The sequence below is a fragment of the Leucopleurus acutus genome (assembly GCF_964270905.1).
Source record: "Leucopleurus acutus genome assembly, chromosome: 11".
NCBI lineage: Eukaryota > Metazoa > Chordata > Mammalia > Artiodactyla > Delphinidae > Leucopleurus > Leucopleurus acutus.
The window spans coordinates 18,071,392-18,090,098 of NC_139152.1; the positions used below are offsets into that span (position 1 = coordinate 18,071,392).

Sequence of the window (18,707 nt, forward strand, 5' to 3'; positions counted from 1 at the left end):
TTACTGTGATATGAACATGTAACATGAGATCTGCCATCTTAAATTTTAAGTGTGCAATACATTATTGTTGACGATAGGTACAATGTTGTACAGCAAATCTCTAGAGTTTATCCATCTTGTTTACTGGAAACTTTATGCCCATTGACCACACAGAAGAAAAATATATTAAATGAGTATATTCTAATTTCATTGAAAAAAAATTATCAAACTTCCATGTGTCATATATTGAATTAGATGAATCACCTTCCACTTTTTCTAACCTTTCCCCTGCCTCTCTCTCTTTCTTTCTCAGGACTGGGACCAGCCAGTTGTCAAGTCTAACCAAAACTGTACTGTAAAAATACAAAGAATACAAGATGCTTTATTATTGTAAGACTGCAACCATATAAAAAAGTATGCGTGGCAGTATACCACTTTGTGGTTCGTTTGGCGGAGAGAGTTTTCATCAGCTAAAAGTATGATTTTGGGTTTGTTTGTTCTGTTTTTGTGTTCTTATAGTTGCTTTGTATGGAGTTGGTTTAATTTTTTGCTATTCCTGGGCATTTAATACATAATATGAATGCCCAATTCAGCCAGGATATGGACGTACAGTTTCTTTTAAATAAATGAGTTTATGGTAATGTTGGAGAGTGAAAAAAAAAAAAAGAGAAAAGTATGTGTGGGCAGAGACTGGAAAAGTAACATCAGACGTAGTTCACTGCCGTTTACTAAGCAGATACTGTGACCCACATATTGTTCTGGATGTGATTACAAAGAAGGAACAGTTCCTCTCCTGGAGGAGTCTATAGTCTCACAGCTTTTACGCAAATTGCTATAATCTCCTTTGATAAGCAACAGTGGTGCCACTTGCTGTGTCCCCAGCTTGGAGGACACCAGTGCCAGAGAAGTTAAACTATTCAGATGTCAGTGGCCCACTAGGGTTTGTGGGCCCCTAGGGAATTACTGTGGCGAATGGTAACTATCTTATTAGTGGGAACTAAGATTGTTATTGGTGTGGAAAGCAGAAAAGAGGTTTTGGTGTGTAAGAAGCAGTAGATGTCCTCCTTACATGGTTACCAAAAAATCAGTGTTGCTCTCTCTCAAGCAAAATAACTGTGAAGGTCCCAGTCAATAAGCCAGTACGTTGGGGGCAAAGTGGTCACTTGGCCTGGAGTGCTGGGATGGTTCTTGGGGTCTGCCCACCTTCCTCAGGCACAGCACTGATGTCTGTTTACAGCCACACTACCCCACATTCAGCACCTTCTCCCAGAACCCGTCCCAGTAAGGGCTGAGCTGCTTCACAGGCAAACAGATGAGACGTGAAGTTTCCAGTGCCTGTCCAGGACCCAAAACACGAAAGGCTTACTCTGTCTGCTTCAGAAAGAGCCAAGACCTGAGAAGCACAAAGGCTTTCTGTCACGTCTTGAGAAGAAGAGGCAGTACTACTACCTTTCATTCGTTCTGGATGTACTAGCCTTTACCCAGGACAGACAAGGAGACTCTCTACTTCCAGATACAGGCTTGCAAAACTGGTAAAAAACAAAACGCATGCTAGGTAGGAGATTCCTTCCTAAAAAACCACCCCAAAGCAGAGATATATGTATGCATGTATGTGCGTGTGTGTGTGCGCACGCGCGCACCTTTGAACCTCTTGGCTGGATTAAGAGGTTTCAATGATGCCATCGGGGCTCTTTCTCTCTTCTCCCTGCATGTCTTGGCCCTGTTTTCTTCTGTGTGAACATCAGCCTCCCAGCCAATTTCAGAACAGAAACTCCCACCACCCCCCTTCCCTCATCCTGCCCTCAGGATTCACGTTTACAGGGTCCTTAGCACCCAAATATTCAGCAAGAAAAAGATCCTTCCTTTCCCAGAGTCTCTGGAAAGGACGCCAAGAGGCTCTGCTTAGTCATATGCCTGTTCCTAGACCACAGCTGCGTTCAGGAAGCTGAGGTACTTAGATAGATCAGCTTGGGTCACACACCCACTGCTACACTGCTGAGGATTTGCGTGAAACGCAAACCAGGTAAGAGAGGCGACAATTGCTGAAAGGAAAAGGTTTTCAGAAGTCCAAAAACAAGAAAACTAACAGGTGTCTACTACACTTAGAAGGGAATAGACAAGGTTGACGTCCAAGTTTTTCCACCAGACGGATGGTGATATTTGATAGAAAAGGCAGACAGATATGTTGAAAGGTTAACTAAACCTATTGTGGTGATCATTTCCCAATACATACAAATATTGAATCATTACATTGTACACCTGAAACTAACATGTTATATGTCAGTTACACCTCAATTTAAAAAAAAAAAAGAAAGAAAAAGAAAATGCAGAGGTAGAAGCAGTTTGAGCTTCTCCTCACATGGTTACCAAAAATACTGGGTTGCTCTGGGAGGGTTGTTTTTAAAATGTTGAATTTAAGGTGCTTGGAGGACATTCGAATGAGGTCATCTCTTGGAAACAATGAGTCAGAAGCATAGCAGAAAGACGGACGTTTAAAATATACATTTTAAAATATAAAATTGATTAGTGTTCGGGTGCACCAGGGTGTGCCGTGGAAAACCCACCACAATTCCTAAATGGAGAAGTTCTTCAGCAGAAGATCGGTAACCTGTGTTGCCTATTTTATTAATCTCCATACAATATCGAGCCCCCTAGAAGCTACACTTCCTTCAAGGCATTTCTGGCCTCTCTGTGCCGGGCTTGGACTTGGGGGTCGCCCGGGCAGAGGCTACTGGGCCTCCGGGACCCTGCGAGCGACCCGCGGACTACAATTCCCGGCGTGCCCCGCGAGGGCGCGGGGACGTGGTGGTGGGCGGGGCCCGGAACAGCCACCCCCGCTAGCGGTCGGGCGGGGAGGTCGGGCGGCGCCGAGCTGAGGTGGCGAGAGAAGAGCTCCCGGATGTGGAGAAGCTGGGGAGAAGGCGTGGGAGGAAGATGGACTCGGTGGAGAAGGGGGCCGCCACCTCCGTCTCCAACCCGCGGGGCCGGCCCTCCCGGGGTCGGCCGCCAAAGCTGCAGCGCAACTCCCGCGGGGGCCAGGGCCGAGGTGTGGAGAAGCCCCCGCACCTGGCGGCCCTAATCCTGGCCCGCGGCGGCAGCAAGGGCATCCCCCTGAAGAACATTAAGCACCTGGCGGGGGTCCCGCTCATTGGCTGGGTCCTGCGTGCGGCCCTGGACTCGGGGGTCTTCCAGAGGTGCGCATGTGCGAGAGTGGGCGGTGCGGCCTGGGCGGGGGTCGTGAGGGGGAGCCGGGCCGCCGGAGGGGCAGGGGCTCCGGGGGGCAATCGCCCCCGGAAGGGGTGTGCAAGATCCGGGGTGTCTGGGCCCCGGCTGGCAGCCGGGGGAGGAGGGGCTCCAGCTTCTTCCTTGTTCCGTAGCTGCTAATAGCCATGAACTTGGGACCGTTCCTGTCTCCGCCCTTGAGAATAACATCCGTAAAGGGGGAGATTTCCTCTTCTCTACTGTCTGCGCTGCCCGGGTTGACCTCGCAGGGTAAAGGAAAGGAGTCCACCCTTGTGAAACGTCTGCGATAATCTGTGAACTCCTTTAGGCAGTGGCCGTTGGCTTTCCCCTGTTGCCCGGCGTCTGATACCCACCTGGTGCTGTTCGATTAAGGAGGCATCGGGTTCATGAATGGAGTGGGCTGTCAAGGCTTTTCTCATTTCAAGCTCAGCTTGGAGATCCTTTCCTGACCTTTGGAAAATACTCTAAGCTATCTGCCTGTGAGTCAGCACAATCTAGACAGCTCCCCACATTTGTATGTAGGTGCGAGAGTGGAAAACCGCACCGCTGGACTGTTTGATGAAATGCTTATAAATGGTTTGATCATACCTTTGGAACCTCGTTTGTCCTAAGGACAGTTTTAATTGTGCATCATTTAGAGACATGGCCGTATGCCGTATTGGTCAGGAGTTACAAGCTTATGTCATTCATAAAAGAAGGGAGATAGAATTCTGTGCCAAGAATGAACTTACACATGGTAATTTCAACTTAATTATGCTTGAATTTGTTACCGTGGAAAGTAAATTATTTTCACCTTTTTGATGTTTGGGTTTTGGTTTTTAAAGAGATGGCTGTTTTTGGAGCATATTAATTACCTACATTAATATATGGATAAATGATTTTCATTTAACTGTTCTTGTTTACAAAGGAGGTACCAAAAAAGTATAAATTTACTAATTTTCTTAATGTTTTTATCCAAAGGAAGTCCTGGGTGGTGCAAGGTAAATAAGAGCTGGCACACAGAATATAACAGTAATGTAACAGGAAGTGTGCAAAGGAGTGATAAAGAAAGACTGGGGGATTTGGTTCAGTTCAGTAAACACTGAACCCTAATTTCTGCCATACACATCCAAGGGAACAGCAAGATGTGTGTGACATGGTTCTTTCCGTGTTAAGCTCACAGACTTTTGGACATTTTTACTTCCTTACAAAGGGTACACACTGGGGAAAAAAAAAAAAAGGACCGAGAGAAGGTGTATCCAGTTAGTAGTGATGTAGTAAAATCCTATTTTTGTGACATAAACTAGAGAGGAATATCACATTCATAATAGATTGAGAACAGAATGCATTTACAACTCCAGTTGCATATGTCTAGAAACCCCTTTCAAACTGGCTAAACAAAAAAAGGTAGGGCTTGTTTGAGATACAGATTCAAGGGCAAAAATGATTCATTCATTCAGCAAACATTTATTGACTACCTACTATGTGACAGGCACTGTTATGTGTCCTTAACCAAGGGTCATAGCAGTAGGGTCCATCCCTAGGCTGGTGGAGCTTGCATTATAATAGGGAGAAGACAGTTAATATATAAACAGTGTATACTGTACCAGGTGATAATACATATTTTTAAGAAAAAGAAAGTAAGGGGATAGTGCACTTGGTCACCATAATCCTCTATTTCTTGATTCCTCTAGATAGGCTCTCCCCTTATGGTATGGGGGTAGTTTTGCTGAGAACGGCAGAACTTCCCACACATAACAAACAACTCCATCCAAACGTCTGTGTTCAACCAAACTGTCAGGGTTTCTAGCAGCTTAAGGCCTTGTTCTTAGGATGATCCCAGCCCCCGAAAATGCATGCTCAGTGCTGCCGGGAGAATTTACCTATGTTCTTCTGGCAGATAGCTCCTGGATGCCCTCTTAAAACAGTTAATTTAGAAAGCTTGCAGTTATACATCCCTCTCTGCCCTTTGAGTTCTAATCTACCACCCAGAAGGGGTAGATTTGAATTTAATTGACTTATTCTGAAGCTGCAGTCAGTTTGGAGCAGCCTTCCTGCTTCTCCCCTTCTGCCTCCTTCAACAAATATGTACCCTATGAAGGAATTGGGGAAAACTGTAGCTTGCCTGATTTGTGTTTTTCAGGCCTGGAGATTATTTTGTTCAAAATCATTTTGACTTAATTGAGTTTCTGGCCTGCTTAGAATCAAAGCTAACAATACTTTCAAGGTTGCTAACTTTGCACACTAACTTGGAGAGTTAACAGTCGGGAAAAATGCTGAGATAATATTTTCAGTTAGTAAAAAGCTATTGTTTGAGCTGAGTTTCTAAGAGCTTGGTTTCAACAGTGGTTGAGTGCTGTGTAAGTGAATCTCAGAGTAAATTGATTTTTTAAAATGTTGCCTAACGTGAAAGATAAACATAGTTTTGGTTTCATTTCTAGGGTGTGGATTTATGATTAATGAAAGGCCATGCTATGTTGTCCTTGAAATGGCAGCTTATGATTTGAAGTTTCTGTCGTAGGGATCATGGTTGATACTCCTGTTCATCCTGTTAGATGTAGTATGACTTCATCTGAGGCTAAAGCCATTGACGTTGAACTTTGACATTTACTTTATACTTGATTTTCAATTTAAAGCCATTGACATTGAACTTTGACATTTACTTTATACTTGATTTTAAATTTAAAGCCATTGACGTTGAACTTTGACATTTACTTTATACTTGATTTTAAATTTTATTAGCCCTGTTTGTTCATTTGCTCATTCTTTCTCTTTTGCCCTGCCTCATCTGATGCCCCTAAACCAAGGGAGAATGATTGACTGACTTAGTCCTTCTAATAGATGATGATCATTGTATTTTAAGTGTACCTATAAGATGCTGTTTTCATATTCATAATGCCATTGCCTTACATAATACATACAAATTAGACATTTGGACCTTTGAAGGTCTGAAAGCAAAACTTCAGTTTTCCTTCCAACAGAGTCAGTGTGAGGATGAGACTGTGTAGCTGTTCCTTTACTGCCATTCCTATTTTATTATTTTCAATAGCTAACACTTAATAAACGTTTATTCTGTATTGTGGTTTATGTTGAATTCTCATAACAATCATATTAGGTAATTACTACTATTATTACCTCCGTTTTACTGAAAATTGAGGCTTAGGGAGATTTGACCTAGAGTCATAAAGCTAGCTTGTGGTAGAGCCGGGATTTGAAGCCCTTCCTTCAGAGTCCATGCTCTTAACCATCTACTGTTTCATTCATTCAACAAATTGAGCACCTGTTATGTAGCAGGCACTATAAAAATACCTTCTAAAAAGTAAAGCATTGTAGAAAGGTTAGTTATTGCTTCCTTACCTCTCGCTGTCTCTACCAATCCGCTGAGAGTTTCTCAAGAAAATGGATTATATATCCCAGTGTCCAGAGTAGGGCCTGAAACAGAATAGGCAGTCAGGAATCATTTCATGAATGAATGAATAAATGAATAATAAAAGGGAGGAAAGATGAAACACAGGCAAACCTCTTCCCAACCTCTGTTATTTCTTATTTACTGTTTAGCATTTCCAAAAGATCACTGAATCCTGAGGTGTTGAATGTTTATTACAGTAAAGATCAGGATAATAAAGTAAATGGCTTCAGTAATTTATTTCAATTAGTGATGGAAACCAGATGTCAAAAGACTCATCTCTTCTTTTACTGTTTACTTTTTTACTGTTACCATCACCACCCTCCTTTTATCCTCTCTTTAAAAAATTCACTACATTTTTGTTGGTACTTCACTTTGTTACATAACTTTGTGACACTTTGCAGTGAAAAACTTATCCCAAAATTATTTCAGATTTTGAGATGGAGGAAAATGAGGGCTCCTATGTTGTGCCTTGCGCAGAATGACATGAGTAGGTATGACACACTTGACTCCTAGCCAATGGCTCATCTTGTTTACTAGGTTTCCTCTGAAAAACAAATTGGGGGCACTATGGGGGTTTATTGACTTTATCTCTATTAAATCATCTGCCAATAGTAAAGGCAATAAATGAAATTAAATTCATAAATGAAAGCCAGAGATGTTAGAAATTTTTCTTTAGTTTCTCTCTTTTCACTCTTGACAATTGAGCATAGACGTTTGAGACATGCAGGTTCTCATTCATTCAGTAGATACTGAATGAAAGGGGTAAAAGAAATAGAGTTGACCCTTGAACAATGTGGGGTCAGGGGTGTCAACTCCCCACCCCGGGCAGTCAAAAATCCCAGATTAGCTTTTGATTCACCAACACTTAACTACTAATAGCCTACTGTTCACTAAAGCCTTACCAGTAACATAAACACATTATGTTTTTAAAATTTAATTGATTTTTTTAATTGAAAGATTCTTTAAATTCCTTAGTGCTTTACAATTTTCAAAAGTTTCACACATGATTCTATGTAATCCCGTAATAACCCTTTTTTTCCCCCTACCCCTATATTGGCCCTCCCCCTTTCCCTCTCCCCATGAGTAACCATGAGTTTTCTATATCTGAAACACATGTTTTATTTAGTTTTATGTTGTTTATGTTTTATTTATTTTTTATTATTAACACATTTTATAATATATATGTATTGTATAGTATATTACAATAAAGTAAGCTAGAGAAAAGAAAATCATAAGGAAGACAAAATACATTTACAGTACTGCACTATATCATAAGTTTACTTTGTTTACAAGATGAATCACCTGTCAGTATCAATATTGTCATATGATACAAAACTAGATGTTACACATATTACTAACACTGAACATCAAAGATGAAAAGATAATGTGAAAAAGAAATTCATATTTATTTACAGGTATAATGATTCGGGCATTGATAACAAAGAAGCAACAGTGTGATTGCTTTATGGTAGCCTGTTGTAATCAGTATGATTGCTTCACAGTAGCCTAGCCTATACACTAATGAATGAATCATTATAAAATTTTTATGGCATACAGTATTACAGTCATATTCATAATACAGTGTCAGAAACATTGTTCCATTTTTTAAAAAAACCACTTACCTGTGATGATGGGCAGAGTTAAAAAACAGAAAAGTAAAACATTATTAACTATATTAAATATCACTCATATCTATGTAAGGATAGACTGTTATCTACATATGTTTTATGCGTTCATGGCATACCTTTTTTTTTTTTTTTTTGCGTTTTTGTGGTATTATACTTAGTCATCTTGGCTGGTTTAATTACATCGTTGTTGTTTATTTTTTGGCCATGCCTCGCAGCATGTGCGATCTTAGTTCCCCAACCAGGGATCGAAACCACACCCCCTGCATTGGAAGCACAGAGTCGTAACCACTGGACCGCCAGGGAAGTCCCACCTAACTTTTTCTTATTTTTTCCAATATTACTAGGCTACACAGTTTGCGATTTTTTTCAAATTTTAGCAGACCTTCTAAAATTTTTCCAGTACATTTACTGAAAAACATTCACACGGTTCAAACCAGTGTTGTTCAAGGGTCAACGCATATACCAAAGAAGTCATTCAGATTTCTTTGTGTAATGTCACTATAAAAACATTGTGGCTAGAGTAATACTCACATCTTCTGTTTCTAGCAGTGGGGATTTGTAAAGGTCAAGGAAACAATTCAGTACAGACTAGTACACGCCCCCAAATAATGTTTTATATTTTACTCTTAGTCGTCGTCTTATAAAGTCCAAATGGTCAACTCTGTAAGCTGTGGTTAATAGAGCTGTTCAACTAAGCTCTCCTGAGCCAATCAAGTCATGTTCTCCACATCTTTAATTGTTATCGGTGGCTTTACCCACTTGATTCTATGTTCAGATATTTATATACCCATTGTTAGTTGGCCAAAAAAAAAAAAGAGTTGGCTTGTCTGATTGTTTTGGGCATTTAGTCTCTACTAAGCTTGAAACTCTTTGAGTGTTGTGCTTTGGCTAAGCCAAATCCATTTTTTTCTTAGCAAGTATATTAAATACACAATATTTTGGATTTTGATGGGGAATGAGAAGCAGTATCTTCTTTATTTTCTTTAGATTTGAACTTCTCGTGTTACTAGTGTCTTTAATATACCAGTAGCTTCAAAAATACCAATTATCATTTTTTCCTAACTTTATAAAACTATATCTAGGGCTATGTAAATAATATGTATATAAATAATGTTATATATAATATAAATATTTATATATGTAAATATAAATATTACATCTAGGACCACATTTTTGATTCAGACATTTTAAAATGTGGTTTACATAGAAAATACTTTATTTTTCTTTAAATTTTATATTAATTTCTATCTGTAACATTATTTTGCTGGTACAAAAACTATTCTAACATTATGTAAGCTGTATTTTTGGGGTTGCAGAGCTCCTTTTTATCTTTAATGATTTTTTTTTTAGTGATTTGGCTTTTTATTTTTTAATATCTGTACAGTGTTTGGGTTTCAACAGACCATGATGAAATTGAGAATGTGGCCAAACAATTTGGTGCACAAGTTCATCGAAGAAGTTCTGAAGCTTCAAAAGACAGTTCTACCTCACTAGATGCCATCATAGAATTTCTTAATTATCACAATGGTATGAGTTTGACTAATAGTTTATTCAAAATTTTACATAATTTCCAACTTGCCTATCATTTCACAAGACTTGTTTTAACATTTGAATTTAGATCTTAGTATTACTTGCTTGCAAAGAACTTTATTTTGATGTTCTTTTCATTTGTTTTGTCTTTTTAAGAGGTTGACATTGTAGGAAATATTCAAGCTACTTCTCCATGTTTACATCCTACTGATCTTCAAAAAGTTGCAGAAATGATTCGAGAAGAAGGATATGATTCTGTTTTCTCTGTTGTGAGACGCCATCAGTTTCGATGGGGTGAAATTCAGAAAGGAGGTAATCTGTTGTATCAATCTTTATTTTAGCTCATTTTATGGAGAATTAATTTTTCATATGTAAATATTCTTTAGGAGTGGAGAGAGTAAAAAGGGAGCAGTAAAATAGAACATGGGATTCTTAACTCTAGTAGGTAATAACATTTATAATGTGTTCTAAATCTTGTGATTATTGAGGCAAAACAATGAGACCAAATTAATTCTCTACCAAATTACTTTTTACAAAGGATTATTTTAACCCTCTGTTTGTATTTTGAGGAAGACATGTCATTTTTCTAGAGCAAATACTTTTATGTTGTTCTAGACTTGTTTGATAAATTCCGTGTAAATCACAGAATTGTGGGAATAGAAATCTTCCACCAAAAAGTTTTGGAGAACCTCAAGAATGAATTTGTGGAATTGCTTCCCAAAATTTGTAACTTCTTAGCAAAAAGAGTTCCATAACGTTTAGCTAGAGCCTGATTTCTAGCCAGATGAAGTAGCAAAATCTGTAATAAAGAATAGAATCACCAACAAATAGGTAAATGTAACATACTTGAAGAAAGGCAGTGTGATTACTCTTCAATGCCCTGACATGTGTTGAATGTAGGAAAGCTGGTCTCTAACCTATGTTTGACTTAAAGGAGAGGGGAAGATGCAGTGAAAATGGAGAAGGTCCACAAAAGAGCAATTAAGATAAGAAGATAAAGTTATAGACAGAAAATGATGATTTTTCAGCCTCTAAATATGAATGCTGTCAAAATCAATGCAGTATATCAATGACTAAATTTATTGATTTCATTCAATAAGCATTTATTGAGTGTCTTCTCTGTAGCAGGTTCTACGTTAAGTTTTATATATATAATATTTTGAACTTATTCACTAAATATCAGAAATAAGATATAGGAAGGATTAAAGCTTGTAAAACACATTTTTGAACAAATCAAGGAAGCCCAGTGTTAAACTGAATATTGAGCTTTATATGATATGTGATTAAAGTTAAAAAAGTTAAAAAAGTACCCATACACAAACACAAATTTGGCAAAAATTTAGTGGAAAGCCAAGGGAATTCCTATATACCAATACTGAAGGCTTCATTTATTATATCATGTTATAATCATTAATGTTGGTATTGCTCAGCCTTCATTATTACCAACAATAATAATAAGTAAACATTATTTATTTATTGTTATGTATATTTTATATTAGTATTTTTTTAACTACTAGTAAGAATGTATCATACATTATATAAGCAGTTCTATCAATATAAAAGTTTCAATAATTTAGTGGGGAAGTATTCATTTTTCTGTAATAATTCCATGAGAGGAATTTCTCAACCACATTAGATAAATGACACATACATTGTATTTCTATAGAAGCTCATAGTGAGCAGTAGATTTAAAGGGCTCAAATACTGAACTATGGGTACTTTATAACAAATTCAGTTCTTTTGAAACTATTTTAAGGTTGCCTTTATGTCCTCCCAAAGCATTATATTTCTATAAATAGTTTAAAACTTTAATTGCTCAGAATTTCTCTGTAAGATACCTTATTTTTCTCTTGTTATTGAAAAGCAAAGATAAATCATCAGAATTATTAGAGGTTTTGTTTCTTTAAAAAATCTTTTAAATTGTTTATTTAGATACAGAAATATTCTACCTTCTGAGTTCATTTTTATTTGCTTTTTAAAAAAATTACTGAATGAACATTTTCAGTGTTCAAAGCACCTGGGACTTACTGTAGCTTTTTGCTTTTAGTTCGTGAAATGACTGAGCCTCTGAATTTGAATCCAGCTAAACGACCTCGTCGACAAGACTGGGATGGAGAATTATATGAAAATGGCTCGTTTTATTTTGCTAAAAGACATTTGATAGAGATGGGTTACTTACAGGTCTGTGCCCTCATTTTGCAAAAACCTTTCAAACCCTTTTATCTATATACTTTGAGTTCTAAGAAAGAAGTATGGCACATAAAGGAAAGTATTAACCCCTAGGGGAAAAGCAGTAACTGACAAGATTTATCATCTGAGGCATTTATCCTGCACACTTACCCCAAAATGATCTTTGGGGTTCATTCAGTGAATATGGGAAAGACTCTGCTACAGTTGCAACATTAAGATAAGAAATGAAACAAGTATTGAATGTTCTGTATGTGTCCTGGTATTCATATTATTTCATTCAAAACTCTGTTTTTAATCCATAGTTGTATTACTGTCAAGTTGTGGTTGTACAGTTGAATAACCTTTATTACTTTGAAAAGAGACAAAAAACACAACCGTATAGTAGAGGTGAAAGAGCACCAACCTGGGCATCAGGAAAACTGGAATATATTGTAGTAAAATCTCTATAACTAATTTAACCTTGAATATATCATTTTATCTGTTCTGAGTCTTAATGCTCTCATTTTACAATAAGGGAGTTGGATGTCTCTCTCATCTTTAGAGCCTGTGTGGTTACGTTACATCATATACTATTTGTTCATTTTGGTTATAGCTATTCTTTATTCAGCATTTACTATGGACCCAGGACTATATGAAATACTATATAGGTTATCTTATATAACGGAATAAAATGGATGTTCCTAGTTCTGTTTCAGAGGAGGAAATAGCAGCTCTGAAAAATGAAGCAATTGGCTCAAAGCAAAAACAAGTTGTGAATGGCACTGTTAGGATTTGGATTCAGGTCCTATGTTACTCAAAAAATAGCACTTAAGAACCCCCGAGCTCCATTCTTTATAGTAAAAATTCTAATGTGACTCATTCTCTAAGGGGAGGGAATTTTTCCAATCTTCTGGTCAGTAGGCGAACTGTAGACTGGCTGTTCAGTTAAGTTTGAGTATTCAGGAAAATTAGATTTGACATCTATAGATACCACCCTCCATAAGCTCTTTGCTAAGGGGGAATGTGATTTGACCCTTTCCTAAAGTGTGGAGAAAAGTAGGTTTCTCATTGTAACAAGATTTGTAAAGAAACTGACAATTCTGAAATATGAAAATTTCTAGTGATTGATATTGACCTTCAAATGATTACAATCAGGAAAGGCCTCACTCCTCTTGCCCCATACCCCAGGATCATGACACTGTTCCTACCTTTGCCCACATGTGACCCAGACAATTATTGTTCACTCCCATCTGTAGCTCAGGGATCTAAGGCAGTTCTGTACAGTAGATACTACAGTTCCTTTTCCTCCCCAATCTTACCCCTATTGCAAATAGGAACAGAAGTTCCAAAAACATTTATACTACTGCTTTTGGATGATGATGGGAGAGACTACCAGAACAAAGGGGATACAATTAGGGATTCCCAGAAAATTCCTTGTGGTCAGAATACTGGAGGATGCATATTATTTCTACTCTGTTTCAGTCTTTAAAATCTATTTAAAGAAAAATGGGAACTTGCACTGTGTAAATAGAATTTGAAAAATGTCAAGGTTGTTTGTTTTATGTGGTTTGAATATATGGAAAACAATAAGCTCTCCCCTCCAAAAAAAATATTTGTTGTATGTCTGGTATTACTGGCTTATTCATTTTTCTTAGTACTATAGAAGTGGATTCATTGTTCTGTATTGTAATAAACTTTTTGATATGTGTGAATGCATGTTGACAACAGTCCTCATGGCACCTGTGCTATCTTTAGGGTGGGAAAATGGCGTACTACGAGATGCGAGCCGAGCACAGTGTGGACATAGATGTGGACATTGACTGGCCTATTGCAGAACAAAGAGTTTTAAGGTGAAAACAAGATTGTATAGCCTTTGCACTAGACCACAATGAACGATTTTTAGTAGATACTTTTAAATTCACTTGTGGACAACTGATTTTTGATCCTCCAATCTTAGGATCTTTTGTAATTATTTTGCTTATGTGAGGAAGACATATACATAAAATATGCCTATAGGTGGCTTATTCAGTAACTTGAGAAGCACATAATCTGGTTAGACCACACTTAAAATCCTTGCACTGTAAGTTGAAGTGTGTATGTGAGGTTACTTGGAAAGGTAATGTTTGAGTAATTAAATGGAAACGGGTTATCAAGTTTACTGGTGTTAGCCAGATGAGAGATTAGTATCACACTAAAATTCAAAAGTCTATTTTGGTTTCTTTTAGATTTGGCTATTTTGGCAAAGAGAAGCTGAAGGAGATAAAACTTTTCGTTTGCAATATTGATGGATGTCTAACCAATGGCCACATTTATGTATCAGGAGACCAAAAAGAAATAATATCTTACGATGTAAAAGATGCTATTGGGATAAGTTTATTAAAGAAAAGTGGTATTGAGGTATGTGCCCCCTGAACATAGCAATGCTTTTTAAGATTGTGATTTAAGGTCAAGGAACACGTGAGGGAAATAACAGATTTACGTTTTTAGTATTATCAATTAAAATATCTGAAATTGAGCTTTCACATGCCTAGAAAATTGTGCTATTTACTTTGAGATGAGCAGAATTAGTAATTTGTCTATCAATAAATAATATTTCTTATTTATTTAATGAGTATGATAGTAGGTGCTATCTAGTATTTCCGATAGGATTTTGCAACCAGAAAGGTTTCATAGAAAATAGGTGTCAGCATTTGGAGAAAAGCAAATCTCAGGTGGATTTTTTAAATGTAGCTTATTCTTATGATTGAAAATTTTAATTCAAAATAACAATACTTATGTGTATTTTCAAAAATGAAGTTTAAGATGATTTCTTAGAATTCACTAGAAATCTTAAATACGTGTTTCTGAGCAGCATGAGAGACCAGTTAGACTTTCCTCTGAATAAATTGAATTATTGGAGAATCTTAGATTGTTATCAGACAATGTATATTTTATTTTTTACCTGTAGATAGAATCCTTTCCACTGTAGAAAACAGTCTTTTGCCTTTATTGGACTACTAGCAATCAAATGTGTTAAAGCTTCATCATTTTAAAATAAATTAGTTGATTTTACTTTAATTAGTCCTTCAGACTACTCACTTGTGATTTGTATTATTTAAAAGGTGTTATTATGAGAGATTTCTGTTTTCTCATTTTGCCCTTTTTTTTTTCCTTAAGGTGAGGTTAATCTCAGAAAGGGCCTGTTCAAAGCAGACTCTCTCTTCCTTAAAACTGGATTGCAAAATGGAAGTCAGTGTACCAGACAAGCTTGCAGTTGTAGATGAATGGAGAAAAGAAATGGGCCTGTGCTGGAAAGAAGTGGCATATCTTGGTTGGTGTCCTTCTATTCAGCCATAATAATGGATTGAAGATTTCTGATATATAGGAAGTACATTCTGAATATATTTTGCTATTATTAAAATGTACATAGATTTGACTCCCCAGATTCCATTTCCAGGAAAGAAATTGAACAAATATGCCAATAATGGAGGGAAAAAAAGAACCCACCTAAATATCCTGCAACCATTAAAAACAATGCTGTAATATGTATTCCTTGACATGGTCACAAGTTTTTCACTTTAGCATTAAGCAAGTATATGTATCAGGTGTCTCCTCTATGCATGCTTGGAACTGGTTGCTGGGACTTATTGCATACAGGGTTTACAGTCTAATGATGTCAACATTTTTGAATATCAGTAATGAAAAGTTATTAAAATACATAATAACTATAAACCGTGTATGAGATAAATATTTACAAGGACAATATGGGCCTCAAAAGAAGCAGCACAGGGATGCTTTGGGAGCACGTGATCCGGGGACTTCAGGAGTAGCCTTTGAATCACATGTGAAGATTCAGTGGAGAAAAATACTGTAGAACCTTTGATAGAAAATGATCCAATTTTTGTAAGACGAAAACAATTTTAATGGAACATATAACAACTCCCAGCTGTACTTACTATTACCTGTGCAACCTTAAGCAGCTTCTCTAAGCCTTAGTTTTCCTACTTACAGTATAAACACAAATCAAACTTCATAAGGCTATTGGGAAAGAAATTGAAGATAATATAAAATCCTTAAAATAGTGTATGCATTTAGTAATAAGTGTATATCATTTATATAAGTAAAACTGTAAAATATATATGCCAAAGTACAGTGATTATCCATAAATAATAATAATTAGCCTAATTTTGATTTTTTTTGCCTTCGTTTATTTTTTTTTAAAGTTTCTACCAAGAATATGCATTACTTATATCACATAAGGAAAAAAGTATAAAAAGTAGAGGTTAGAAAATCAAGAAAATAGAGAATAAACTCCAAATTTTTATTTTAAAAATCAGAGCAGTATTTTTTGTCAGTTACATAAATGTATAAAATTGTATTCCTTTAAAATGTTGACACTTTTTTTCTTCCAATTTTATTGAGATATAACTGACTTACAGCACTGTATAAGTTTAAGGTCTACAGCACAGTGACTTAACTTACATACATCATGCAGTGATTATCACAGTAAATTTAGTGAATATCCATCATCTCATATAGATACATATGAGATAATAAAAATATGTTTTCCCTGCGATGAGAACTCTTACAATTAATCTCTTAACATACTGCTTTAATGAGTATAGCTTTTGAAAACGGGGAACATGATTCTTTCAGCTCTGTTCTTCTTTCTCAAGATTGTTTTGTCTATTTGGGGTCTTTTGTTTCCATAAAAATTTTAGTTTTATTCTAGTTCTGCGAAAAATGCCTTTGGTATTCTGGTAGAGGGATTGCATTGAATCTGTAGATTGCCTTTGATGTAGTTATGATCATTTTAACAACATTAATTCTTCTCATCCATGAGCACAGTATATCTTTCCATCTGTTTGTGTCATCTTCAGTTTGTTTTGTCAGTGTCTTAAAGAGTTTTCTGAGTGCAGGTCTTTTACTTCCTTAGATTTATTCCTCGGTATTTTATTCTTTTTGATGAAATACTAAATGGGATTGTTTTCTTAATTTCTCATTCTGAGAGTTCATTATTAGTATATATAGAAACACAATAGACTTCTATGTATTAATTTTGTATCCTGCAACTTTACTGAATTCATTTATTAGTTCTAATAAACACTTTTATAAATAAAATTTAATAAAGTTTAGTTTCAGGGGTGGGTTATGCAAAGAAATACTTTAATTTTTATCTTTCATTGAAAACAATTCAAATTTCAATACATTTAATAATAAAAGAAAAAATTTCAGTTGATAAATGTAGAACAGATTTAAAACAAACACTCTTAACCAACATTTATTAGTAGTATTTAGTCTATATTATAGTAATAGTTATATGCAGAATGGTGAATGTTAGATCCTGGGAGCTTCTGAAATTCATCCTACCAAAAAAATAAAATAAGAGGGGGAGGTGGAGAAACTAATAAGCAAGGCAGGGAGAGAAAGGATGTAGTTATGTCAATGTGATGGTAATTTTTCAACAAGCAGCATACAAATCAGAGAGAACTGTTAGAGACTTAATATGTATAGCAACAAAATGCACTATGTGGACCTTTTTTGGTTTCTGATTCAAATAAATCAACTTTTTATAGTTGATTTGTAGACAATTTTGAGACAGTTGAGGATATTTGAGCATGTACTAGGTTATTAGATGATACTAAGGAATTAGTGTTGATTTTGTTGGTTGGATGATGTTATGTCAGTTTCTTAAAAATATATGTATTATAGACAGATGGCAAAGTTTATGGGTAAAGTATGTTTTCTGGGAATTCCTTCTTCTCCCTTTCCTCCAAAAAACTTGGGGGGCAGGGAATGGACAAGAATATTGATAAATAATGCAAAACATTAATAATTACATAAATTTGGGATTCTTGCATGTTTGAAATTTTCCTTAATAAAAAGTTTAAATAATTATAGTTTATATTAGATTTCTAGTAATTGTAATATGCATGGCAAGCAGAAAGTATACTCCATTCTCCTCTAATTGATAAGCGTTTATTATGAATTACTTAGGAAAAACCCTAGACCTTAAGTATTTATTATACTTGGAAAAGCTTTTATTTTTGTTCCATCTAATCTGTAGTATTCTAATATACAGTGTCTGAAGTTGCCAGAATCACTTACTGATTGCTGTTTGCATTATTTAGGAAGAAAATTCCTTCTCTCTTTAAATATTCAACCAGTGTTTCTTTAACTTGATAGGAAATGAAGTGTCTGATGAGGAGTGCTTGAAGAAAGCGGGCCTCAGTGGTGTTCCTGCTGATGCCTGTGCCGCTGCCCAGAAGGCTGTTGGATATATTTGCAAAAGCTATGGTGGCCGTGGTGCCCTCCGAGAGTTTGCAGAGCACGTTTTCCTACTAATGGAAAAGGTTATTAATTCATGCCAAAAATAGAAATTAGTGTTATGTTGGAAAAGAAAGTATACAGCCTTCTTCAGCCACTTTTCTTTTCTTTTTGATTAAGTACAATTCCATGCTGTAATGTTAACAGAGAGTGTGATTTGATTTGTGATATATCTTAATATCTTTTAAAGCAGAGTCTTCTCAAACTGTCACTCCAAAACCTTCTATGAAATAACTGTGCTGTACTTTTCTCTTTATGCAGGATCATTATTTAGAGATTGATCACAGTCTCTCTCAGATTTTTAGTAAATGCAAGTAAGAACATCATCCAAATTGACTTTGTATTGTATCCTGTAAAATTGTGTGTTTGTGTGCTCTTAATGATGCTGAAACTTTATTTATTTGGGGACAGTTTGTCTGGTAAGACATGCCCTTCTATTAATAAAATTACATTTCACAAACTTG

The 18,707-nt window shown here is 36.3% G+C and overlaps 1 protein-coding gene across 1 annotated transcript; it reads left to right on the plus strand.

Moving 5' to 3' along the window:
- Positions 1-2,840: 2,840 nt before the first annotated feature.
- Positions 2,841-18,707, plus strand: CMAS (cytidine monophosphate N-acetylneuraminic acid synthetase). The gene is made up of 8 exons (XM_082850883.1): positions 2,841-3,173; positions 9,623-9,765; positions 9,925-10,080; positions 11,816-11,949; positions 13,693-13,787; positions 14,163-14,334; positions 15,094-15,247; positions 18,103-18,707. The coding sequence occupies exons 1-8, from the start codon at positions 2,914-2,916 to the stop codon at positions 18,291-18,293; spliced, it is 1,305 nt and encodes a 434-aa protein (XP_082707009.1). The 5' UTR covers positions 2,841-2,913; the 3' UTR covers positions 18,294-18,707.

Bases quoted from the DNA above. Each gene is read 5' to 3' on its own strand.
- CMAS (XM_082850883.1), top strand. From the start codon at position 2,914: ATGGACTCGGTGGAGAAGGGGGCCGCCACCTCCGTCTCCAACCCGCGG. The intron at 9,766-9,924 runs GTATGAGTTTGA...TGTCTTTTTAAG, and splicing joins ATTTCTTAATTATCACAATG to AGGTTGACATTGTAGGAAAT. The intron at 11,950-13,692 runs GTCTGTGCCCTC...TGCTATCTTTAG, and splicing joins TAGAGATGGGTTACTTACAG to GGTGGGAAAATGGCGTACTA.